General features: G+C 59.8%; 1 protein-coding gene across 1 annotated transcript in view; it reads right to left on the reverse strand.

Annotated features, from left to right (window-relative positions):
• The window catches only part of CHD5 (chromodomain helicase DNA binding protein 5), a gene marked incomplete at both ends in the record, with an annotated part of 61,783 nt that overhangs the window by 26,281 nt on the left and 9,121 nt on the right, over positions 1–26,381 (reverse strand). Inside the window, 14 exons of the mRNA XM_080691260.1 lie at positions 1,156–1,356; positions 1,440–1,631; positions 3,681–3,789; positions 3,871–4,002; positions 6,255–6,466; positions 6,665–6,871; positions 9,024–9,245; positions 9,319–9,485; positions 10,187–10,310; positions 11,861–11,985; positions 13,286–13,524; positions 14,194–14,312; positions 17,273–17,452; positions 24,948–25,075. Coding sequence (XP_080547386.1) covers positions 1,156–1,356; positions 1,440–1,631; positions 3,681–3,789; positions 3,871–4,002; positions 6,255–6,466; positions 6,665–6,871; positions 9,024–9,245; positions 9,319–9,485; positions 10,187–10,310; positions 11,861–11,985; positions 13,286–13,524; positions 14,194–14,312; positions 17,273–17,452; positions 24,948–25,075 — 2,357 coding nt within the window. The remainder of the gene's footprint in view (positions 1–1,155; positions 1,357–1,439; positions 1,632–3,680; positions 3,790–3,870; positions 4,003–6,254; positions 6,467–6,664; positions 6,872–9,023; positions 9,246–9,318; positions 9,486–10,186; positions 10,311–11,860; positions 11,986–13,285; positions 13,525–14,193; positions 14,313–17,272; positions 17,453–24,947; positions 25,076–26,381) is intronic.

The raw sequence follows: 26,381 nt of genomic DNA on the forward strand, positions 1-26,381 counted from the left end.
GTTCCTGAGGGTTGAACCCAGGGCATTCTACGCCCGGCTTACCACAGTTTTTTTAATTAAATAAGTAGGAGAATGAAGCGCCTAGCCATAGCAAGGCCCCATGGTGAGCTCCGGCAAAGTTCTTTTAGTGACCGAATGGCCCATTCGCCCATCTGTGTGCAGAGCCACCGCTGCGATCACGGATCCATCCATTCCTTCCGCGGCTTCTGAGCCTCTCCTGGGAGCCCCCGCTGCTCAGAGGCCACAAACAAAGCCAAGATAACACACTCTGGAGGCCTGGGCGACTCCGCAGGCCCCTGCAGGGTGGCTGGCATGAGCACTAATATTTACTAAGGGCCTCCTGATGCCCAGCCCAGCATTCTTCTCACGGCGCAGTCTGGGTACCAGAAATCCATCCGCATCTGCTGTGACTGTTTCAAATGCAGACTCTCAGTCCCTGCTCCCAGAGCCAGCCCTCAGACAAGAGCCCCTAGGGTTTCACAGCACAAGGGAGTCGAGAGGCCCTGCCCAGCACTTACTAACTCCCGACCTCCCTCCTGACAGCTCTGTGAGGTGGGTCTGGTAGATCCATTTTTCTGAGAAGGCTTTGAGGCCCTGAGAGGCCCGGGAGCTTCCCGGAGGTCACACAGCTGGTGTTCTGGGTTGAAGAGTGTTCCCCACCCCACCCCCAGGGCTCAAAACTCAAGGTCACCTAGGAACTTTCTTGTAAAGAGAGTCTCCCCAAATATAGCTGGGTATGATAAGTTTGTGCTGAATTAGTGATGTCCTTAAAGGAAAATGAGAAGCAAGCCCAAAGGACAGGCAGAGAGCAGAGGACAGGAGGGCAGCTGGAAGGCAGGGAATGCCTGTAGCCCCCGGAACTGGAAGAAGCAGGAAGGCTGGGTCCTCCCCTAGAGCCTTCACAGGGAGCACGGTCCAGTCAACACCTCCTCACCAGGCGCTGGCCGCCAGACCGGGAGAGGAGAGGTCTCTGCTGTGTTACGCCTGCAGTGGTTGCTGTTTGTCACAGCAGCCACAGGAAGCTGATACTGCCATGACTGCCGCCGCAGCACACCTTCATCAGTCCGCCAGCCTCACCTCCATGGGACCCTGGGGGTGCGGGCTCCACAGACTGCATGGCCGGCCGGCCACTCCCCAGGGATGAGGGGCCCTCACCTTCATGCGGAACACCTTCTTCCCGCTCCGAATGGCGTTATCCTCAAAGGAAAACTCGTTCTCCCGGATCACGGAGCGGCTCTCCTTGTCCCCCGTGTAGGTGACCACGTAGAAGTCAGGCGCCCACATCTCAAACTCCCGCTCCCAGTTGATGATGGTGGACAGGGGCGCGCTGACCAGGTACGGCCCCTTGGAGTGGCCCTGCGGAGGGAGACTGAGGCGGTGAGGCCGTCGTCCTGGAGGTGGCGCCACCCCCGCCCGCCCTCCCGCCCGCCACCACTCACCTCCTTGTACAGCGAGTAGAGGAACACGATGGTCTGCACCGTCTTGCCCAGGCCCATCTCGTCGGCCAGGATGGTGTCGGTGCCCTGGGCCCAGGAGAAGCGCAGCCAGTTGAGGCCCTCCAGCTGGTACGGGTGCAGTGTGCCACCCGTGGAGTCGATGTACCACGGCTGCTTGTCGAACTTGACCGTGGGCTGTGGGGGAGGCAGAGGCTCAGGCGCTCCGGACCTGGGCCACCAGGGTCCACCCTCCAGGCCTCCACAGTGCGTGCGATTCCTCTGCCTGCAGCTCTCCCGCCCCCGCCCGCCTGCCTAGCTCTTCCGGTCTCCACTAGATGCCTCTTCCTCCAGGAGGCCCCGGCTCCCAGCCTGGCTCCTGCAGTGTCCTTCCCTGACAGCTCTGTACTTCTACCAGGGAAACTTCCCGACTGCTGAACTCTGCCTCTGAGCTCAGAATGTCAGGAGCGCCCTGGTCCCTGCTTCCCCGAGTCCCACACGGTGCCTGGGACACCAAGGAGCTTGTTCAGCATTGTTGGGTGAAGGGCAGGACGATTGTGTATCTGGGGCGGCCCCGGTGCCTGCCAGGACGGCTGTCTCCGCTTGACCCTGTGCCCGCTGTCCTGCAGATACAGGCCACTGCCCTGAAGAAGCCTTCCCGACGGACAGGACCCATTCCCCCTTCACTAGCGCTGACACCCCATGCCCTGGCTGTCCCTGCCATGGGTCCTGGGAGAAGATACTTCTTGTGTGTGCGGGTCTGGGGATGGAGCCCAGGGGCATTCGACCTCCGAGCTACACCCCCTGCCCTACTTTTTATTCTTTAATTGAAACAGGGTCTAAGTTGCAGAGGGCCTCACTAAGTAGCTGAGGCTGTCTGAGAACTGTGATCTTCCGGTCTCAGTCTCCCGAATGCTGGGATTACAAGCGTGCGCCACCACGCCCAGCTCTTTCTTTCTTTCTTTCTTTATTTATTTATTTATCTATTTTTTGGGTGGTCCTGGGGTTCCTGGAAACCTTCTGCCTCTGGGCTACACTCCCAGACCTATTTTTATACTTTTTTAAATTTGGAAACAGGGTCTCTTAAGCCAGCAAGGCTGGCTTCAAACCTGCGCGATCCTGTCTCTACCTCCCAAGCTCGGGGATTACAAGCGTGCGCCACCACGCCCGGTGCTTATTCTTTATTTTGAAGCAGGGTCTAAGTTGCCAAGGACCACACTAAGTAGCTGAGGCTGGCTGAAAATCTGTGATTGTTCTCTCCCAGTAGTGTGCACTACCACGGTTATTACAAGTGTACACATATTTTTTATTTTGAAACAGAGTCTCCCTAAATTTCTGAGGGTTACTAAGTTGCCAAGGCTGGCCTCAAGCCTGTGATCCACCTGTCTCAGCCTCCCAAATACTGGGATTACAGGCATGGGCCACTACAACCAGCTAAAATGCACTTTTTTTTTTTTTTTTTTTTTTTTGGCGGCACTGGGGGTGGAACCCAGAGGCTTTCTACCTCCGGGCTATACTCCCAGACTTATTTTATATTTTATTTGGAAACAGGGTCTCACTAAGTTGCTGAGAGCCTCACTAAGTAGCTGAGGCTGGCTTCGAACCCATGTGATCTTCCTGTCTCAGCCCCCCAAGCGCGGTGATTACAAGCTTGCGCCACCACGCCCGGCTCCTATTTTTTCTTCTTTATTTTGAAACCGAATCTCACTGAGTTGCAAAGGGCTTCACTAAGTAGCTGAGGCTGTTCACGAACCACGATCCTCAGGTCTCGGCCTCCTTAATGCTGGGATTACAAGCGTGCGCCACCACGCCCGGCTATTCTTTATTTTTGAAGCCCTATTTTTTATTCTTTATTTTGAAACAGAGTCTCAGAGTTGCAGAGGGCCTCACTAAGTAGCTGAGGCTGTCCACGAACTGCGATCCTCCTGTCTCAGCCTCTCAAACCCTGGGATTACAAGTGTGCGCCACCACGCCCAGCGGTAAGATGCGCTTCTTGCAACAGAGCTGTGGCCCTTTAAGTCATGTCCCCCCAGTGCCACTGCAGGGCCAGGCACTGGCAGACACCCCAGGGAGCTTTGCTAAGTGACTCGGGGTCTCCTTGCAGGTAAGAACAGTGTGTCATTAGTGTGAGTTCCACCCTGCGTGGGCCCCGACCTAGTGTGGCTCGTGGACTCTAAGCACACAGGCCGGAGGGACCGGGAAGCGTCCTGGGCCTCGTGCCCTCGACCACAGTCCCGCCCCACTCACGTCCACGATGGGCGTGTCTGGAGGCTTCTCCTGTTTGTCATCTTTCGGCTTCTTGGCCTTCTTGATCAGCCGCTTCGGCATCCTGGCATCCTCCCCCAGCATCAGCTCCCTGGGGGTGAGGGCAGGGGGGCACCGGTGAGCAAGCAGCGGCCAAGAGGGCCCTCCCCGCAAGGCGCCGGATCCCGCCCACCTGTGGCCCCAGTAGGCCTGCTTCAGGTTGTCATAGTAGGGGATGTCGATGTCGTCCATCTCCCAGGTGCACTGGTCATAGGGCAGGTCCCTCCACTTGATCAGGTAGTGGACGTCCCCCTTTTTGTCGAAGCTGTAACACAGGGAGCGGGCGGTGGGGGAGGGAGGGGCGGGCCACTCTGGGCAGTGGTGGCCGCAGCAGAGGTCTGATTTGGGGTGCAGCAGGCACGTGACGCAGACCCTGGGATCCTAGCCGGGCGTGGTGGCGCATGTTTGTAATCCCCGCGCTCGGGAGGCTGAGACAGGAGGATCGCACGGGTTCGAAGCCGGCCTCAGCTACTTAGAGAGGCTCTCAGCAACTCAGTGAGACCCTGTTTCCAAATAAAGTATAAATCCTGCACCAGCCGCGAGGAGGGTGCTGGGTCAGCGGCTCCAGAGAGGTGCAGGGCCACACAGCAAGGGAGGAGATAAAGGTCCATGCGGGGTGGCCGAGTGGCAGAGAGGAGCAGTGCCCAGCCTCGGTCCCTGCCTCTGCTGCACGGGTGAGGCCCAGTGGGTTGGACAGGGGAATTCCGAATCTCTGTGTTGAATAGTTCTCTCCCCTGCCCAGGGCCCTGGCTTTCTAACTTCAAAAGTTCAACAGAGCGGGGCGTGGTGGGTGGCGCACGCTTGTCATCCCAGTACTTGGGAGGCTGAGACAGGAGGATTGCAGTCGGAAGACAGCCTCAGCCACTTAGTGAGGCCCTTTGCAACTCAGCGAGACCCTGTTTCAAAATAAAGAATAAAAAATAGTGCTGGGGGTGTAGCTCGGAGGTAGAATGCCCCTGGGTTCCATCCCCAGTACTGCAAGAAAAAAAAACCCAACAGACTTGAGCAGTGCTCATCCTGGGTAGCGGACCCATCTCTTCAACGTAGGTAAAGATGCAGTCCCCGCAGTTGGAATGCCCGCTGCCAAAGGCTCCCGGGGACACAGAGACCTGATAGCGAGCTCAGCAGCACACAGCTCGATTCTGGCTACAGGGCAGGCCTGCAGGAACGCTCACCCGTCCATCCCCAAAGGGCAAGGGAAACAGATCGGGGAGCAGTGGCTGCAGCTGGCCTGGGCAACACCAATCCCCAATCACCATGGAAACTAGTGGGGTTTTTTGTGGGGGGGTCTGGGGGTCTGGGGATAGAACCCAGGGGCATTCAACCTCCGAGCTACACCCCCTGCCCTATTTTTTATTCTTTATTTTGAAACCGGGTCTCACTGAGTTGCAGAGGGCCTCACTAAGTAGCCGAGGCTGTCCGTGAACCGCGATCCTCCAGGTCTCAGCCTCCTGAATGCTGGGATTACAAGCATGGGCCACCACACCCAGCTGGGTTTTTTTTTTTTTAATTATTATTTTAGTAAATAATTCATTCTTAAAGGACTCTAGAGAACAAGTTTAGGGCAGTCGTCTGGCCCACTCTGGACGACAGAGAAAAATTGGCCCTTGTGCTTTTAGCATGAAGTTGTTGTTTTGTTTTGCGACAGTGGGGATTGAACCCAGGGTGTTCTACCCCGGAGTCCCCCCAGCCATGTTTTCATTCCTTATTTTGAAACAGGGTCTCACTAAGTTGAGAAGGGCCTCACTCATCTCCAGATGGCTCAATAAAGTTGCTGGGGTGGGGGGAGTTCAGGTTCAGAACGGTGGCAGAAAGCGCGGGACCCAAAGCCCGGCTCCACCACCTCAGCCCCTCAGCCACGGGCTTTGACCAAGGACAGCTTTGCTGTGCCTACCCTTGCGGTTCTGGGGATGGAACCCAGGGACATTCTACCTTCGAGCTACACCCCCTGCCCTATTTTTATTCTTTATTTGGAAACAAGGTCTCACTGAGTTGCAAAGGGCTTCACTAAGTAGCTGAGGTTGGCTGTGAACTTTGATCCTCCTGTCTCAGCCTCCCGGAGGCTGGGATTACAAGCGTGCCCCACCACGCCCGGCTGCTGCCCTACTCTTGAATTTGCCTCCTGGGGTGGTTAGCACTCACTGGTGTTGGGCTGCTCTCATAAACACGGGGGAAATGTGCACACCCCACACCCTGCCCTGCTGTAGTCCCCGACTCTCCTGCAGGTGCCAAGCGCTGGCGCAGTGCAGCCTGGGAGCGCTCAAGGGCCGCTCCCCAGGGTCTGGAAAGACCACTGGTTGCGGCCAAGCTCCTTCCTAACCCATGCGGCTGCCACCACCCTCCCTCCAGCATGCACGCTATGCATCTGTGCGGCCGGGCAGTGACAAGCCTTCCACATGACAGTCAGCAGGGAGTCCTAGGCCTCTCCCCCACCCCCTGCACCCCCACACGCCCTGAGCAGCAGCCCCCAGGGCCCGGCGCCCCACCACGCCCCGCGGCTGTCCACCCGGCACTCACCTGTGGTTCAGGATGCGGTGGATCATCATCCACTCGGGCTTGATGCCGTAGCGGTAGAAGCGCTCCTCCATCTTGGCGTACAGGGGGTCCTTGTTCTTCCTCTTCTCGCTCTTGCCGTCCTCGTCGCCAGAGCCATAATCAAAGGGCGGCGGCTCGTCCATGTCGTTTTTTCTTTGGTAGTTGCGGTACATCACCGTGTGGTACAGCTCCAGCTGCTCCCAGAGGGCGCAGATGTCACGGGGTGGGGGAGATGAGCTGAGCCCCGAAGCCAACCTCCAGCCCGGCCCAGGCAGACCTACCCTCCTCCCAGCAAGGCCCTTCCCTGGGTGGGGGCTGAACATCGCGCCAGCAACTTGGGCCAAGGGAGGAGGGCCCAGGGGGCCCACACAGACACCTGCCGGGTGCCTCACCTGCAGCTCCTTGACCCAGGAGCAGTGCCAGTAAGAGAGCCCGGCCCACTTGACGAAGAACTCCCTCTCCGGGATGCCCTCCAGGGGCTTGGGCGGGGGCATGCCTGGCTCCACATCCGGTCCCGGCAGCCCCACCATGAAGGGGGCCGGGGGCTCCGTCCACCTCCAGTGCAGGATCCGCTGGACTTTGCCCTTCAGCGGGGGACACTGTGGACAGAGGAGGATCCCCGGGTTCAGGGCTTAGCCACCAGGCTCCACCCTGAGGCGCCATCACCACACGCTGTCAACAGTCCCCCAGAGAGAGCAGCCCCGTGGGGACTCCGCGGTGTCCAGCCCCCGTCCTCGGGAGCCAGCGTACGCTGTGCACGCGGGAGATGGACGACAGGGGCCTGTGGGTCCGCGGGGGCCCTCTGCACTTCACCCACACCTGCAACCCCGAGTCAGGGTGGGTGGCTGCGGCACACAGAGGCCAGCGGGAGTGAGGGACGGCAGAGGGGGAGCAGACCCCAAGACTCCAGACCCCTCCTCTGTGGGTCCTCCAGCGGCTTCATTCCCTGCTCAGACCCCGCAGAGCATGGCACAGCCTGTCCTGAGCCACGAGCCTCTGTGGCGTGAGCCCTGCCCGGCGCTGACGGGCTCCGCAGCTCTGTCCTCCCTCAGCCCACTCGGGCATGGTGCATCTGAGCTGGCTGGCAGGTAGATACCCAGGCCCTGGAGAGCTACTGGCTGGTAGAGGTGAGAGTTGCTACAGCCCTAAATGCACGCACGCCACCCCGAGAGGCTCCGAGCAGAGCCACTGCTGGACCGGGGAGGGGCCACAGTTCAGGAAGGACAGAGCCCACTCGCCACCGCCTGTCCACGTTGCTTTTTTTTTTTTTTTTTGGTGGTACTGGGGGTGGAACCCAGAAGCTTTCTACCTCCGGGCTATACTCCCAGACCTATTTTATACTTTATTTGGAAACAGGGTCTCACTAAGTTGCTGAGAGCCTCACTGAGTAGCTGAGGCTGGCTTCGAACCCGTGTGATCCTCCTGTCTTAGCCTCCCAAGCGCGGGGATTACAAGCGTGCGCCACCACGCCCGGCTTGTCCGCGTAGCTTTGTACAGCGGCTGCCTGAGTCTGCCTTCTCACCTGTAAAATGGGCCACCCCTTCCTCCACCTCCCAGGACTGCTGCGGGTGTGAATCAAACCTGACGGTGCTCTGGATAGATGCCAAGCTCGCTTGGGCCCAGTGAGAGCAGCAGATAAGGGGCAGAGAGGGACTCGGAGAGGTGGGCAGGCGGCCGAGAGCCTCCTCCATTCACTCCGGTAGGTGGGGGACCCTTCCTTCCTAGGTCACAGGCCCCCACCCTGACCCACCTCCATCCCCACTCACAGGGACGGACCTGGGAGAAGCTAAGCGTAGCCTCCCCCATCCCAGGGGGTTCTGCAGGAAAGCAAAGAACACTGCCCCTGCCACGGGGGCCTCCCCGGCCCCTCCACAGACACGAACACACATGCACACGCATGTACAGGTACACACAGGCCCGGTGCACACGATGGCCAGGGGCTGGCCTCAGCCCAGGCCAGGACCGGAGGGCAGGGGGCTCCAGCACCGGGGGAGGCAGGAGGGCGCTCAGAGCGTGTAGTGTGGAGGGGGCACTCCCAGCTCCTGCAGAAACCAGCACTCCAGCTCCTGGACACCCCTACCCTCCCACGACTCCAGCCTTGGGATAGGAGCCAGGTCCGGCTGCCCTTGGGGGGGGGGCGACACTGGGGATTGAACCCAGGGGCATTAGACCTCCGTGCTACACTCCTAGCCCTATTTTGTTTTTATTTTGAGACAGGGTCTCGCTAGGTTGCAGAGAGTCTCACTACTTGCTGAGGCTGTCCTCGAACCTGTGATCGTCAAGTCGCAGCCTCCCAAGTACTGGGCTCCAGGGGTGGCTCTAGAGAGCAGGGTCTGAGCGCAAGGTTCTGCGGCTGTGCGGCCCTAGGCAAGTCACTTTACTTCCTGGAACCTCAGTTTTCCCATCTAAAAACCGGGGATAACCAAAACTTGAACGCTCAGGGCAGCTAACGGGATGCGATGGTGCCAAACACTTGGCGCCAAGTAAATGCTCAGTAAACGGCGCTGCGGCAGCAGTGGGAAGGGGACGGCGAAGCCGAGCGGGCCGGGTGGGAAGTGGGCGGGGCCTCCGGCATCCTGGAGGGTGGGCTGCTGGTGGGCGTGGCCTGGACCCGCAGGGGCAGGCTGAGGCTTTGACAGGCAGGCTGCTCGGCTGGCGGGGCGGGGCCTGGAGGTGGGCGGGGCCTGGCGGGGGCGGGGCCTGGCGGGGCGGGGCGGGCGGGCACGGCGGGCGCGGCGGCGTAACACTCACAGTACAGCGCGGGCAGAGCCATTCACCGTTTGGGATCTCGGGCAGCGGCGGGTTGAGGCAGTGCAGGTGGTAGGAGGAGGGGCAGGCGTCGCAGCACAGCAGCTCCCCGCCGTCCTTGCACACGCGGCAGAACTCCATGTGGTCGTCCTCCTCCTCCTCGCAGCCGCCCTCCTCCTCTTCCTCGTCTTCGTCCTTCGGCTCCCACTGGATGCCCTCCTTCTCCTGCAGGCGGCGGCCAGGTGAGGCCCCCTGCCAGGCCCGCTCTCCCTCCCCTCTGCCGGGGGTGGGCGCTTACGCAGTGCGGGCAGCTCCACCTGCCCTCCGGGGCCCTCTCCAGCTCGGGGTCCAGGCACACCAGGTGGTAGGCCCGCGGGCAGGTGTCGCACAGGATGATCTCCCCGCCCTGCTGGCACACCTCGCAGTAGTCCTGGTGGTCCGTCTCGTAGCCATCGCCGTCGTCCACTGGGTGGGGAGAGGCAGGGATGGAGGGACGTCCCCGCTGCCATGCGCAGCCTAGCCACCGCCCGGGCCAGAGAGGCACACAGTAGGTGCTTAACAGGAGTTTGATAAATGAGGGGGAGGGGAGGATGGATGGGGCAGATGAGTGAGGGGTAGATGGACTGGTTGGTGGATGAGTGGGTGGGTGGAAAGATGGATGGATGGATGGATGGACGGATGGATGGATGGATGGGTAGGTGAGTGAATGGACCTATTAATTGAAAAATTTGGGGGAAATAAAGGTAATAAAAGAATGGAGAAACATAAAGGGGAAGGTGGGAGGGTGAGTGGAGGGACAGAAAGAATAATGGACAGATTGAAGAATAAAAGGACAGAAGGGAGGAAGCTGGGGTAGGGATGGGACTGGAAGGTGAGGGGAAAGATGGGTGCTGGTGGATGGCTGAATGGGTGGATTGTGGAGGAGCTTAGGAAGTACTTTCTTCTCCAGTTCCTCCCACCCTGCCAGTGCAAAGGCCCTGGGGTGGCTTGCACCCAAGATAACTGTTTCTTCCTCAGTGGGACAGACATCCTTTTGGTAGTAGAGACCAGAGTGGTGGAGGAAGCCGAGCAGCCGCCTGGCTGAGGCCAGAGGCGGCCGAGGCATGGAGATACCTTCCCCTGCCCCCCAGGGGGGCTCTGCAACCCCACCCGACAGGGAGCCCTACTCCTCTTTTTCTTCCGCCTCCTCTTGCTCTTCTTGCCCAGGGCCGCGGAGCACTCCGAGCGCACAGAGGAGCTGTGGATGCTGGCGCTGTCCAGGTCCGACTCCTCCCGCTCATCCTCCTCGCTCTGCAGGAAGAGAGGCCAGTGAGCCAGGGCTGCCCCCATCCCGGGCTCATCCCCAGATGCGGCTCCTGGAGCCCACCATGGCGTGACCCACACGGCAACCTCATGCCACAGCCGGGCCTGCGCTCCGAGCCCTCTCAGCTTAGACGCCGCGGTCCCACGTCTATATTGCTCCCCAGGCCCTGCCCTCCATCACAACACCATCCTACGCATTCCTCCAGGGGCAACCCCAGGACCCGCCCCCAGCACCTCCCCAGAGGCCCCAGCCGCACCCACGGCAGGTCACTGCGCCAGGGCTGGCCGTGCTCAGAGTGGACATGCTGCGGACCGCGTGCGCTAAGCGCAGACCTCGCCATCGAGGAGCGGATCGGCTGTGTGCTAGCCGAGCAGAGCTGGGCCGCCTGTCTGGTGGGCGCCTAACTCTTCACGCTGCCTTCAGAGCAGACAAACTCAAGACAGGCACTTGAGAAAGGCTTCCAGCTTCCCTGAGCCCCACTGCAGGGCTGGGGTGGGAGGGAAAGGCCGCCCCATGGGGGTGAGGCAGGAGGATGCCCCCACTGCACAGAGAAGGGAGGGCTCAAGGCTGGTGTGTGGGGGAGGGAGGGGTATTTCAATTAATCCCAGGGCATTCTGCTTCTGAATTACACCCCCCAAACCTATTTTTATTTTTTGCAGTACTGGGAATGGGACCCAGGGGCATTGTACCTCCAAGCTACATCCTAAGCCCTATTTTTTAGTCTTTTTATTTTTGAAACAGGGTCTCACTAAGTTGCAAATGGCCTAAGTAGCTGAGGCTGTCCACGAACTATGATCCTCCTGAATGCTGGGATTACAAGCATGCACCACCACACTCGGCTCCTATTTTATTTTTGAAACAGGGAGGGTCTCACTAAGTTGCAGATGGTCTCTCTAAAGTAGCTGAGGCTGGCTGCGATCCTGCGATCCCCCTGACTCAGCCTCCCAAGTACTGGGATTACAAGCGTGCGCCACCCACCACCTCTGGCTTGGGTTTAGGTTCTGAACCTGGATCCAGAGCTGGCTCTGGGGGAGGGGACAGAAACCGGGGCTTTGCCAGGCTGGTCCACTTCCCTGGGCACTACCCTCCCAACACACCAGGTGGCCAGGGCTCTCTGGGCTCTGAGGGCCAGTGTGCTTCATGGAGTCACAGCCGTGGACTCCGGGAACCTGGGCTGAGGAGCAGCTCGGCAGGCCTGCTGCAGCTGGTTTGGGAGAATGAACTGGCGGCCGCTTGCCTGGGTCACCATGTCCCTCCCCCAGCGTGCACACACACACACACACACACACTCAGGCCCCTCCCCAACATGTGCACACACACTCAGGCCCCTCCTCACTATGTGCACACACACTCAGGCCCCTCCCCACTGTGTGCACACTCAGGCCCCTCCCCACCGTGTGCACACACTCAGGCCCCTCCCCACTGTGCGCACACTCAGGCCCCTCCCCACCGTGTGCACGCTCAGGCCCCTCCCCACCGTGTGCACACACTCAGGCCCCTCTCCACCGTGCGCACGCGCGCGCACACACACACTCACCGAGGAGCCCTTCTTCCTCTTGCTGCCGACCCCTCCGAAGCGGAACTTGAGCCCGGCCGCCCTCTTGCCCTTGCCCTTCTTCTTGCCGTCTTTGGAGGCTTTCATCTTCTTCCGCACTCCGGGGCCTGAGGACAAGGGTCACGGCTGTCCACTCCCATCACCTCCACACTGCCCCTTCCCTCGCGGCCACTGAGGGCCGGAGGTGGGCCTTGCTCAGGTCACATGGCAGGGAAAGGGGAAGGCAGAGACCCACTGAGCCCGTCTGCCCGGCCAGCCCCCTCGGCCACGCCGGCCACCTTGAGATCCCCCATGCCGCCCCCGCCCCCGGAAAGGAGCCGACGACCGGAGAAAGCCAGGCCTCGGGCAGGACATCATAGCCAGGTCCCCAAAGAGACAGCCCTAGGTCAAAGCCCTTTCCCAGCTACCAGCCGCCCCAGGCCGAGGCAGGGGACACCACCCACAGCCACCCAACTTGCAGTCGCCCTGAGGAAGGCCAGCAGGCGTGAGGCCGTGTGTACGGAGCCAGCCGCCAGCCACGGGCAACTAGCCACCTGGGAGTAGGATCCCCAAGGCTGCCCCAGGGCAGGGATAAGCAGGGAGGCGGGTGGGGCTGGTCGTAGGTTCACACCCCGCAGAGGCAGCCTGGCCCAGACTTTCCTCTGGCCACACCACCCACAGGGCCATGAGCTGGGTGCCCCGCTGCGCCCGCGGCCAAGCCACAGAAAATCTATTTCAATTTTTCAAGCTCTGAATGGGCAGCTCCAGGAATCAATAGCTCAGCGGCCGGAACGCGAGGGAAATGAGAGTGAGGTGGCCGGGCAGGTGGGGGGCAGGCCAGGCCCCTCCCGAGGTCCTGGTGACCAGGACGGGACAGGACAGGGTGCGGGGTCTGACCCACGCCACATGCCCATCAGCACCCCAGCACTGTCCCACAAACCCCACATAAAACCTAAATCAGCACCCAGAGGCCGAGCTGCTGCGAACCCGCCGGGGAGACCCCTGGGAAGAGCAATGACCCCAGCCCCCAAGAAGCCAGGGCCCTCCCCCAGGTTGCTCCCTCCCAGGGCCTCAAGTCCCAGAGGGCCCTGCTGCCCTCCTCGGGTCCACAAGTGAGTCAGGCTCAGCCTCCTTCCCGGACTCCCTGACAACCGGCCCTGGCCACACCCACTCCTGCTCCCAATTCCTGGGGGCCCAGAACAGGGGGACTGTTGCTCTGGCCAGGTGTGAACCTCCCTAACCTGGCCACACCACCCCAAAGGTAGGCAGGACAGAAGCTTAGATGGCACACTGTGCCCAAGAAAGAACGTCGACGGTGCCCGTCGGTGATGGGAAGCACCCAGGCACCCTGGCTGCCCACGCCTGCCCGCGGCGGCTCCCATCAGGTCTGGAGGGCTCTGCCAGTGCTTGGTGCCCCCCGAGCCTTACCCTTGCCCTCTTTGGTCTTGGCCTTGCGGATGGGCACAGGCTGGGGCACCTGCTGGGGGCTGATGGCCAGCGGAGGGGCGATGGTGACGGTCTCCACAGCCGCAGCCACTGCAGCCGCGGCCGCTGCTGCCGAGCTGCCCTTGAAGGGATTGTTGGCGCTGAATTCCCGCCACTTGGCGCCCAGGACCGTCATCATCTTGGACATGGGGATCTTCGGGTTCTTCTTGGCGATGAGCGGCCTGGGCGGGGGAGGCGGCCTGGGCGGTGAGGGCAGAGGCCCCCAGACCCCACTGGACACCCTCCTCCCACACCCCCAAGGTGTAAGCTGGGAAGGGGGGGAGCAGGGCACAGCTGAGACAGGAGCTGCCCCAAACACTTTCCTTTTTTTCTTTTTCTTTCTCTTTCTCTTTCTTTCTTTTTTTCTTTTTTTTTTTTTTCTCTTTGGTGCAGTACTGGGGATGGAACCCAGGGGCATTCTACCTCCGAGCTACATTCCAGCCCTACTTTTTATTCTCTGAGACAGGGTCTCACTGAAGTTACAAAGGGCCTCACTAAGTAGCGGAGGCTGTCCAAGAACCGCGATCCCCCTGTCTCAGCCTCCCGAATGCTGGGATTACAAGCGTGCGCCCCCACGCCCGCCTTACAGTGGGGGTCTTTTGAATTGGCCTACCACCCTGCAAGACCTGAGGGATGAGAGATAGGCCTGGAGGAGGCCTTCCCTTGGAGAAGAGACCCCAGGACCCAGGACAGCACCAGCAAGGAGAGGCAGCCATCGGTTAAATTGAAGGGATCCCGCCCCTCCCCCACCACAAGCCTGGGGCTCCGCTCGCTGTCCCCCTCCCCTGATGTGGTATTCCAGGGGGAGTGCCAGCCCAACTGCAGCCCCCGCAGCCTGAACCCCTGCCCACCGGAGGAACTGGCTAAAGGCCTTGTAGTTGGTCAGAGTGTGGTAGTCCTCCTCCGAGAACAGGTAGTCCACGTCGTCCAGGCCCCACTCGGCCATGAGCTGCCCCGAAGACTTGGGTTCCTAGGGAGACAGGGATCAGAGATGGGGCCCTTCCTCCCTGTACCCACTCCCCCTAGGAGGCCTGGGAATGGGGGTGAACCTTAACTTAGAGCAGTTCTCACCCACCGCAGGGATGCCCTAAAGCAATCCAGCCCTGACAGCCCTGATCACAGGCACCTCCAGACACAAGTTCACAGACGTCAGGGAAGCTCCTATATCCCAGGGCCTCCGAACAGGGAACTCGGCCGGGCGTGGTGGCGCACACTTGTAATCCCAGCATTCGGGAGGCTGAGACAGGAGGATGAGGTTCATGGCCAGCCTCAGCTACTTAGCGAGGCCCTTTGCAACTCAGTGAGACCCTGTTTCAAAATAAAAAATAGGGCTGGGGGCATTACTCGGAGGTAGAAGGCCACTGGGTTCCATCCCCAGTACCCAAAAATAGGGGAGGAACATAGCTGCAGGAGACAGCCCAAGGCCAAGGCCAACCCCGGCTCCTTTGGCCGCAGGACCCCGGGGCAGGAGGGCTGGCTCTTGCTCCATGGGAGGAATGCGTTCCAGTAACTGTGGCAGCACGGGGCCTGCAGGTGGGTGTGGGGAGGGAAGAGTCCCTAGCTAAGGGGCTAGCTTTGCTGGAGAGAACTGAGGCCTCCCCAGTACCCCTGCTACCGTCATGTGTGACCCCCAAAAGGACAGGCCACTGCCGGGTTCCCATGACAGGAAGGCACACCAAGAGAGCCCCTTGGCGGGCAGAGGCCAGAAAGGAGTGAGACATCCCAGGGACACCCAGCAAGTTCTTAAAAGACCCAGCGCAGGGGTCAGACCACCAGATGGCCACGCAGCCCCAGGGAGGCCGGGATCAGGCAGGGAGGTGCCGGCTCTGGGCTTGGGCTGGTTCTAACCCTGGCGCTGCCACACACCAGCTGTGAAGGGCAGACCAGCTACTTTACCTCCTCTGCCTCGGTTTCCCCATCTGTGGAATGGGGATACAGCAGCACTTAGCACAGGCATTCAGGACAGGAACGGGTCAAATGTGTTAGCAACTGCTGGAAGCTACCCTGAATCCCTTCCTCCTCTGACCACACCAAACTTGGTCCAGGCAGCCTGAGCAGCCTGAGGCCCCCAGGCCCATTAACAATGCCACACACACCCTCCTGGGCCAGTGGTCCCTGGCCGAGCGCTCCTGTGACACACGCCAGTCCCACGGGGGAACACCTGGACGCAGACTTCCTGCTGTGCCTCTGAGGGCCGAGCAGCCCCAAACGGCTCTGCGCCCCTTCTCAACCTTGAGAGCGCTTCGCCTGAGCCAGGCACTCTGCTGTCCCCACAGAGGCAGACAGAGGGGCAAGGAACAGCCATACCCAGAAGCCCCCTGGCCTCCCGATGCTCGGGGCCCTGATCCCATTCACCCTTTGCTGCCTGTGCCCCCGGGAGCTGGGCTTTTCCTGCAGTGGAAGGACCCGGTCTGCCAGGGCCCCAAGGACTCCTGGAAGCCGAGAGCCAGCCTGCCTGCCCAGCACAGCGGGAAAGCTCAGGCGCCTGGCTCTGGACCAGCCCAGAGATGTTCCCCTGGGGGCCCTCCCGCAGCAAAACTGCCTCCACACACACCAGCCACTCCTGAAGATTCCTGGGCCCCGAAGCCCAGCCCCAGGAGAGCGGCACGGGCCCAGGAACCGGCAAGTGGGCCACGCTGGCGCAGCTGGCACTTAACCGTTCAAATCGCCAGCCCCTCACCCGCTCCCAGTCACAGACGCCTCACAGCACACCCAGCCACTGGTGTCAGAACACCCACAGGCCTCCCACACGCCTCCAGGCATCCACACTCATAAATACTAGTAAAGATGAGAATCGTCTCCACACCATGGCACTCAGAGAGCAACGTCCTCCCCAGGCCTCCAGGCCCTGCCCAGCCCCCGCGGCAGGGGCCCTGAGACCCCGGGCCTTGGCCGGTCACGTCATTTCCAGCCCTCATGGGGCGATGCTTGTCCCGGGGAGGGCCAGGCCCGTCTCTGCAGCCGCTCTTCCGGGTTAGGGGGCCACACTGGGATTACAAGGCTGCTCGCCCGCCCTGCGGGAGCTGCCCAGCTGCTGCTACCTGCAGCAAACACTCTTGTTTTAGTTCCTGGGTTGCTCCGAGCAAGAGGTGCCTGACACTGAACTTGTGCTCGCGCTATCAGCCTCCCCAGAAAGAGCTGCACGCCCGCACGGGCCGGCCGCACGCCAGCAAGGCACAGCGTCGCCTCCGCCGTAAACTCCTGAGTTTTATCTGCAGTTATTTCAAACAGGTCTCCAAGGCTCCTGGCTATGGTGTTTCTCATAAACTACCACGTGTGCAGACATGTGCATGCACACGTGCGCGCACACACACACACACACACACACACACACACACACACACACACCTTGTGGCCCCTGTGCTCATTGGTTGGGAAAAGCCTCTGACATGTTCCCAGGGTCAAGGGCAAAGAACTGGGTGTTTTATTTATTTTTTTTTTTGGCAGTACTGGGGATGGAACCCAGGAGCATTCTACCTCCGATCCGTACCCCCAGCCCTATTTTTTTATTCTTTATTTTGAAACAGGGTCTCACTGAGTTGCAAAGGGCCTCACTAAGTAGCAGAGGCTGTCCTCCAACCGCGATCCTTCTGTCTCAGCCTCCCGAATGCTGGGATGACAAGCGTGCGCCACCACGCCCGGCTTAACTGGGGTGTCTTCTATGAAAGCACACAGACCCCCTCATCTTGATCTTGGTGGAACTTTTTTTCTTTTTTCTTTTTTTTTTTTGGTACAGGGTATCAAACCTAGGGGCATTCTCCCTCCCAGCTATACCCCCGGTACCCCTGGCACATTTTATCCTGAAACAGGGTCTCGCTACGTTATTGAGGGTCTCATTAAGTTGCTGAGGCTGCCCTCCCACCTGTGGGCCTCCAGTCTCAGCCTCCCGAGCCCTGGGCTCACAGGCGTGCACCACCGGCCCCAGATTACCTTCAAGCAGCCGTCGTCATTGTCATCCTCGTCCTCCTCCTTCTTTTTCCGCTTGGCCTTTTTCTCCTTCTTGTCCTTGACTTTCTTCTTCTTCTTCTTGTTAGGGGAGTAGTCACTGCCTTCGCTCTCTGACTTCTCTTCCAGGTCCTCTTCATTTTCTGATAACTCGTCATTGCTTCCCTGGAAAGGCAAGAGGAACAGGGCGGGCATCAGAGAACCTGGGCAGCAGTATGGCCCTGACAGCGAGCCGGCTAAGTCGACCGGCCCATGCCACCCACCATTGCTGCCCACTGCCCACAGCCCGGCCCCCAGGGCCAGCCAGAGGGGCCACCCGAGCTGGCACAAGTGGGGTGTCTCCTCCTCCGTGAATGACAGAGGCCCCATACAACCAAGCTCCCCAGACAAGCTAAGCGCGGCTGCTCGGGTGGCCCTTGGGCAGCTTCGGCTCTCTCTGTGGACTTCGGAATGGCGGCTAGTGTCACTCAGCGGCATGGGGACCCGGGAGCTTATGGTAGAGGATGCGATGCCCAGAGCCCAGCACCAAAGCACACGAAAAAGGCCCACGTAAAAGCTCCTGGTGTGGCGCCCCAAAGCTCTGCTTCTGTGTGCACCCCACGAAACCACGCTGATCAAGTGAGACTGTAATGAACACAGAGAGCATCCCAGTCTCATCCCCAGGCCGGCCCTCCAAAGGCTGCCATGGCACAGCCCCCGTCCCCACCACCCCAAAGCTGGCCGCTGCCCTCAAGATGAAACAAGGTAATTTAGGCAACTCCTAAGCCTGGCTTCCTTGATTTAGTTTCCTGTTGAGACAGGCAGAAAATGGCCCATGTATATGGAGATAAGGGTATTTACAGCCAAAGCCTCCTCACCAGAAAGGTATCATCCCAGTCGGGCATGGTGGCGCACGCTTATAACCATAGTACTTGGGAGGATGAGACAGGAGGATCACAGGTTCATGGCCAGCCTCAGCTACTTAGTGAGACCCTCTGCAAATTAGTGAGGCCCGGTTTCAAAATAAAGAATAAAAAATAGGGCTGGAGCCAGGCGTGGTGGCGCACGCTTGTAATCCCAGCATTCAGGAGGCTGAGACAAGAGGATCACGGTTCGTGGACAGCCTCAGCTACTTAGTGAGGCCCTCTGCAACTCAGTGAGACCATGTTTCAAAATAAAGAATAAAAAAGTAGGGCTGCCAATAAAAAAAATTTTTTAAAAAGTAGGGCTGGATAGTGTCGCTTGGAGATAGAATGCCCCTGGGTTCCATCCCCAGTACAGAAAAAAAGAAAAAAGCTGGAGATGTAACTCAGAAGTAGAATGTGCCAGTGCTGCAAACATCCCCTCCCAGAAAGCACTTTTCTCCTGACTTGAGAAAAGCAAGCGGCCCTTCCCAGCCCAGGCAGCCGGGTCTGTGTGAGAGGCCTGCCTGCGGGCTTGTCGCTCTTGTGATGGAGATGAACTGTTTTAAGGTAAGCAAAGAAAGGCCGGAAGAGATGGCGAAATGGAGAAGTAGGAAATGAACTACAAAAACAGCCACGGGGAAGAGGGAGGAATGAGAGGCCAGTAGGGGGAACAGAGGAGGGAAGGAGGCAGAGGAGGAGGAGGAGGAGAGGTGTCTGCCCTTCCAGGCCACACTGTGAAGAGCCCATGACCCTCTTGCCAGAGACAGGCTCGGACAGACACTTCCCGTTAGGTAGTTGAGGTGCACAGGCACTGCGCGCTGCCTGAGACCCAGCCGGGAAGGACCCCGCCCGCAAGGCTCAGCTCTCCCCGCCAGGCTGCCTGCTCCCAAGCCTCTCACATCCATTAGTCCCCAAGTCAGCAATGCCAGCGGTTGGCAGAAGCTGGGCCTCCTTGCCTTTCTGGGACTTGACGCTTCTCGGAAAACTGACTTAGCTCTGCTGGGCCAGGGAAGCTGCTCCTAGCCCTGGCTGCTGCCTGAGCCCAGGAGGGGCGGGATCCTGTTCCCAGGACTGACGGTGAGGCAGAGCCCTGGGACCATGGCTCTCGGGCTCTGCCACGATCCTTGGAGGAGCTGAGGTCAGACAGAGACTTCCATTTTTCCCAAGAGTGTTAGAGTTCAGCCAACTTCGAGAGCTCACCCTTCAAGAGACCCGAGAAGCACACTCCACCCCAGCCCTTGCCCCAGCAGAGGTAAGGAAGGGGGAGAAGAGAAAAAGAGAAGAAAGAGAGAGGAGAGGGAGAGGGAAAGGGGGAGGGAGAGGGGGAGGGGAGGGAGGGAGGGAGAGAGGGGTGAGAGGTTGGTTGGTTCAGCACCGTGGACAGCGACCTTGGGCCGGGCCCAAGGGGAAGAACTTGCCTGGCCTGGGGGCCCCAGAGATGGAGCCAGAGGCCCCAGGGATGATACTGAGGGCCTGAAGGTGGGTCCTGGAGCTGTAGAAAGCCTGCTCCTTGCTAGCTTGGGACTTGGGCAAGTCATCACAGCAACCTGGACGTCAGCATCTTCATCTATGCAGTGGGGGTGCCACCAAGGCTGCTAAGAGGGGCCAAGCCAACCACCTAAGTCAAGCCCTGGGCCATTCCGACCTGGGAAACAGCTGAGCACAGAGAAGCCATGCTCAGACACAGGAGCAGCACAGGAGGGGTCTCCAGGGCCAGGCCTCGCCACCCTGCCCCGGGCAGGGAACTCAGCCAGGCCACAAAAGTCTACACAGCCACCCATGCCCTGCAGCCCCGGCACCCCATGGCCACACCCAGAGGCACCTTCTCCCTGGCAGTGCCCAGAAAGTCCCAGATGACCCACAACCATCCCAACTCCGCCTGGAAGCCAAAGATACAGTCAGACTGAGCAGGATGGCACAAACCAGCCCCCCACACACACCCAGTCCAGAACTGAGCGAGGGCCACCGCGCCGGGCAAGTCCGCAGCAGGGCCACAGTAACACTAGACAGGCATCCTGACTGGGAGGAGGAGGGGCTGCCGTGGCGACAGCCCTGGGGCGGCTGGTCCAAGCAACTGATGCGAATCGAGCCCTGCCATGTCCCAGAGCGTAAGAGAGGCCAGGAGTGGCCAGCACATCTCGGAACACAGGGCCTGGCAGGGAGAGGCACGGGGGAGGGGAAGGCGCCGGCAGATTGCGCTGTCTGGCAGGAGCAGCGGCGGGGGCACCCTCGGGGGAGCAGGCCTGGCTGCGGGCCAATAGCCGGGCCTGACAGGAGGCTGGCCAGTGTCCACTGAGCGAGCAGGAGGGCAGGGACTGAGCCAGAGCCACTGTGTCCTCCGCCACAGTCACCCACCTGCGGCTAAGGCGAGACGTCAACCTCTCTTTTAGCAGCGGGGAAAGACCCATGGAAGAAGGCTCTGGTCCCCCAAGTCCCCAGACCCCCTTCCCTACCCTCAGCCTCTCTGCCCGGCCTCCTACCTCCACCACATGAAGCCTACATGGCCCCAGCCACCCCCACCGGCACCTGGATCTCCCCTGAGCCCTGCTCCCCGCTCCAGAGGCTGGCTGAGGGTGCGGTCCAAAACACATCCCTACCCTCAAAAGAACTCAGCACCCAGCTGTCCTGACACGTCTGCAACCCGCACCCCAAAAGCTTGCTTTGCAGAGAAAAGGGGGAGGGGTCACAGCAGCCCTGAAATGGTTTGCAGAGGAGCGACCCTGGGCAGACCCTCACTCGGCAAGCAGAGACCCCGCGGAAGGACCTTTCCATGGCTTGAAATGAGCACGATGTGGGAGAGGAGGAACCCCGGTAGGGGAGGAGACCAGACCCAGGCCCCGACCAATAACTCCCTAATACCGCTCTCGAGCCATCGGCCCTGAGCGCCCGGAGCATCTGCAGACTGTGAAAATCAGGATGACAGCGGGGCCTTTGACCTTGGCATGTCCTCTCGCGCAGGAGCCCCGGACGTGACAGTCAGAGATGCCCCGCCACCGCAGGCTGGAAGAAGCATCTTGGAGGACTTGGAGTCCACCTGCAAAGCCCCCGAGACACCACACCCAGGCTGTGCACCTGAGGAGGCAGAGGCCCTCTGCTGCGGGCCCCGCTCGGGCCACAGCTCTGGGGACCCCGAGCGGGCAGCCCCTGCCGCCCTTCCTCCTTCCCAGCTCCGCAGATGCTTCTGGATGGAGGCCTCCCGTCTCCCTCTACAACCAGAGCACGCTCCGAATCTCCCCCCACCCCCGGAAAAAAAGAAAAAAAAAGCAGCAGCAGCAGCAGCATTTATGCTCAAAGGAAAAACTGGGAGGCTTGGTCATTCTCAATTTGGGGTCCTTCAAGATAGAGAGGGAAAAGGGAAGAATGAAATATGAGCCTTCCCATTCACGAGTGTTATAAACAGTTATAATTTAGCACTGAATAATTGGTTGCTATGGCAACCGCTACGGCACAGGTTGAAATCATTTCTCCCTCCTGCGCTCTGGGTCTGACAAGGAGCTTCATCTACATATGCTCAGGTTCCGGCTGCAGCCTGGTTATTTCATGTAAATTAGAAGCCAGGACTTGCTGCCTTCCCCCCACCCAAACTGCTGCTTGGGACCCCATCCACCCCAGCACCTCATCTTGGGGCCATCTGGTTGGAGATGGGGAAAAGCGGGTGAATTCAAGGGGTGAAATTCCCCTGCCCATGATCTGGGGCCCAGGGCCTGCCCGGCAGACAGGACCTGGGATCCTCGTTTTAGGGTACGGCAGGATGCTCCAGGTCCCTGCTGACCCAGCAGCCGGTCAAAGCCAGGCTCTCAGGAAGGCAGAGGAAGGGGCAGCCCCGGCCCAAAAGCCACCTCAGGGGGCCCGGCATCTGGGCACTTGCTGTCCATCCCAGCCCTCCACCCTGTAAGAAGTGGCATGGCATCTCAGTAGAGAGGGAGGGGAAAGAAGGGATGGAGGGGATGCTAGAGGGGAAAGGGGGGGGGAAGGGGAAGAGGAAATGGGAAGAGAGAGAAAGGGAGGGGGAGAGAGAAGTCAAGGGGATGGAGCAAGAAACAGCAAGAGATTAATAAGGCTGAGATCCAGCACAGGCCAGAGGGAGAGAAGAGACAGGCAGACAAGAGCCAGAGAGGCGTCCGGAGACAAAACAAAAACAGGTCTCAGAGGGGAGAGGAAAGACCCAGGCCTTTGAGCAAATAGGGAGACTGTGGCCCTGAGGAGAGAGAGGCAGAGACTCCCAGGCCTGGAGGTCACCCAGCGCCTGCACCCTCCTGCCCCGGGCCTCTGGCCAGACACTGCCCACTTCTGGCCTCCTTCTGGCCACGGGTGAACCCTGTGTCCAGAAGGAGAAAAGAGCTGGGCGCCGTCTGGAGCCAGAGCTCCCAAGGTGTCCACTGTATCCCTGCTGGATCTGGGGACCGGATCTGCAGACCCAGCCCAAGGCCTGGACCAGAGAGCCGGGTGATGCTGCCTCCTGTCCCAGCCTCCCAGCCAGTGCCCATGGAACTGTTAGAGGGAGCCAGGCGGGGCGGTGCTCACTTGCAACCCCAGCACTTGGGAGGCTGAAACAGGAGGATCGATGGTTTGACACCCGTGTGTATTAACTTAGTGAGCCCTTAAATATAACGATCTCTGTTTCAAAATAAAAAGGGCTGAGATATAGCTCAGAGGTAGAATGCCCTTGGGCTCAATCATCATAACCGAAGAAGAAGAAGAAGAAGAAGAAGAAGAAGAAGAAGAAGAAGAAGAAGAAGAAGAAGAAGAAGAAGAAGAGGAGGAGGAGAAGCCGGGCATGGTTGCACACACTTGTAATCCCAGCATTTGGGAGGCTGTGACTGGAGGATCGCAATTCATGGACAGGCTTGGCTACTTAGTGAGGCTCTTTGCAACTCAGTGAGACCCTTTTTCAAAATAAAGAATAAAATAGGGCTGAGGGTGTCTCTCAGAGGTAGAATGCCCCTGGGTTCCATCCTCAGCACCACACACACAAAAAAAAAATTTAAATAAAGAGAGAGGCACATGCCTGTAAATCCAATATTTAGGAGGCAGAAATAGGAGGATCACAGGTTCAAGGCCAGTCTCATCAATGTAGTGAGACTGTCAGCAACCTATCGAGACCCTGTTCCAAATCAAAATTTTAAAAAGGCCGGGGTATAGCTGGGAGATAGACTGTCCCGGGGTTCAATCCCTAGTCCACAAAAAGAAAGAGAAAAAAAGACACCAAGAAAAAACTGGGAGCCGAGGCCCAAAGAGCTTGGGAGCAATGGGAAGGTTTCACAGCTCAGTCACAAAGTCTGGGCAGGTGTCCCAGGGCCTTACAGTTCAGAACCATCTCCTCCTTGCCGGGTTCAAGGACAGACCGCAGGGCCAGAGGCAGAGACAGAGGCAGGTACCGGAGGGAGTGGCGACTCCCAAGTGGAAGGAGCTGGTTCCCCGCATCTCCTTCAGTAGGGGAGCCTCCAAGAACGGGGTCCTCCCCGCCTTCCTCCTGCCTCCACGTCCCCATCTGGATAACGGGGACAGGGAGTTTCACCCCTTCATGACCCCTCCGAAGACGCCAGACTTGAAGCACAGTCTGTGCGTGCGTCAGGAGCCGCTGCACCCCATCTCCCCTCTGGGGCTCCCCTGCCCTGGGCCGTCCCCTCGCTCCACAGCAGCCTACAGCCCCGGAGAAAGTGCCGCAGGGTCCCGGGAGGGGACAGACGCTCACCCATCCTGGACATCATGCCAGAGGGTGGGCAGAGAGGAGGGTAGCAGGTGTGGAAGGCCCAGGGACGGGGACCCAGGGCCCCTCAGGGGAAGAGGAGGTGCGGGGGAGAGGAAGGGGTTGGGGGAGCAGCCTCCTCCCTCCCAGCTCTGTCCAGGCTCCAAGACATTCCTACCCCCCACCCAGGCCCTTCAGCAGCGCCCCCCCCCCGGTGGCCCAGGCAGGTCTCCCTGGGCAGGGAAGCTGGACAGCGCACCAGCAGCGGGGCCCCTGGGGACGGCCAGGCCAGGAGAGGACCATGCCTGGCAGATCCCAGCACAGCCTCTGCCAGTCCCTGGGGGAGGCCACCCCCAAGTCCCCACCCCCTCCTCTGGAAAGGGAGGTGCACACTACCACCCTGCCTACGTGGGGTTGCCTGGGAGGGCTCGAGATGACCCCCTAAAGCCTCACCGCGCGTGGTGAGAAAGCAGGAACATCCCGGGTCCGATTCCAAGTGGGCCGGGCCTTGAGGACCATGCCTCAGGCTCCCCATCTGCCAGGGCAATCGCTGTCTCCCCCGCCCCACTGATTTCTGAGGTCGATCCTAGGTCCCTCCTCCCCTGAACCAGACCCGCGGGGGCACCAGGGCCCAGGCGCGCGCATGGCAGGACAGGCGGCCCGGCCCTCGCAGGCCTCCCCCGCGCCTCTGCCTCTCTTTACCCCCAAAAGGCTTTGCTGAGAGGGGCAGAGGCCCATCCCGGGGAGCGCGCAGCCCACGGCCGTGCCAAGGGCTAGGGAGGCCTTGACGGCAGGTGGGCAGCAAAGGCCGATGTCGTGGTGTCCCGTGCAGGACGGCAGGGACAGAAGGAGAAACGACCTCCCACGTTCTCTTAGGAAGCCGGATGTGTGCTTTAGCCCCAGAAAGGCCGGTGCACACAGCACTCCCTCGGAAGACTGGGATCGGCGTTTCCCGACAAACAGCTCTGCGCCCGGCCCTCCGCCCGGCCCTCCGCCCGGCCCTCCGCCCGGCCCTCCGCCCGGCCCTGCGCCCGGCCCTGCGCCCGGCCCTCCGCCCGGCCCTCCCGGCCCTCCGCCCGGCCCTCACCTCCTTCTTCTTCCGCTTCCCTTTGGACTTGCTCTCCTTGAGCTTCTTGGATTTCTTCTTCTTGGGAAGGCTCACGGTCTCCACAGGGAAAAAGTCGTCAAAGCCTTCAAGGCCACCATCTTCCTCTTCTGGAAGAATTGGATGAGGGAGCGGTTACCTTCCACTTGGCTGGGGCCGGAGCCCCAGGGACAGACCCTGCCCCACTGGCACCCCCAGGCCAGGTCACGGCCACCGGGGAGTGCCAGCTCCCACAGAGGGCATCAGGCCACCCCCGAGAGGCCTTTCCTTCCCCTCAGCCGGAAGGACAGTCAGTAAAGGAGCCAGAATCCACGAGCAAAAGAGAACAATTACAGTCGGGTGGAGTGGTGCACGGTGGCGCACGCTTGTAATCCCAGTACTTGGGAGGCTGAGACAGGAGGATTTGGCTGGCGGCCAGCCTCAGCTACTTAGTGAGGCCCTCCACAACTTAGTGAGACCCTGTTTCAAAATAAAGTATAGCCGGGCGTGGTGGCGCACGCTTGTAATCCCCGCGCTTGGGAGGCGGAGACAGGAGGATCGCACAGGTTCGAAGCCAGGCTCGCTGGCTTAAGAGATCCTGTTTCCAAACAAAAATATAAACAAAATAGGTTTCTGGGAGTGTAGCCCAGAGGTAGAAGGGTTTCCAGGAACCTCAGTACCACCAAAAATAAATAAATAAAAAATAGAGCTGGGGAGCCAGAGGTACACACACGGGTAATCCCAGCATTCGGGAGGCTGAAACAGGAGAATTGCAGTTTGCGGACAGCCTCAGCTACTTAGTGAGGCCCTCTGCAACTCAGCGAGACCCTGTTTCAAAATAAAGAATAAAAAAAAAAAATAGGGCTGGGTATATAGCTCAGAGGTAGAATGCCCCTGGGTATCATCCCCAGTACCGGAAAAAACAAAAAATAGGGCTGAGGGTGTAGCTCAGAAGTAGAATGCCCCTGGGCTCCATCCCCAGTACCTCAAAAAATGTGACCCAAAGTGTAGGAGAAGCAGGTCTTCCTGGGGGACCCAGCACCAATACACAAATCACCCAGAGTAGAGACGCAGCCCCACGAGGGGACAAAGGGCGATTCTGGAAGAAGAACCACAACAGAGCCCCCGGACTCATGCCACCAGCCAGCTCCTCCTCAACCCCACTGTGGTGAACAGCTGGGGAAGAGGGGGCAAAGAGGAGATCCAACAGTCATGAGGCTCAGGGTCCTCACATGACCCCGCCCCTGGCACCCTGAGGAGGGCAAGAGGTTCTGAGGCTGCCCGGGGGTTGCTCAGCAAGAGAGAACCCCTGGGAAGCTTTTTTTTTTTTTTTTTTTTTTTGGCGGTACTGGGGATGGAAGCCAGGGCCATTCTACCTCTGAGCTTACACCTCCAGTCCATTTTTGATTCTTTATTTTGAAACAGGGTCTCACTGAG

This window comes from Muscardinus avellanarius (genome assembly GCF_963383645.1).
Source record: "Muscardinus avellanarius genome assembly, chromosome: 3".
NCBI lineage: Eukaryota > Metazoa > Chordata > Mammalia > Rodentia > Gliridae > Muscardinus > Muscardinus avellanarius.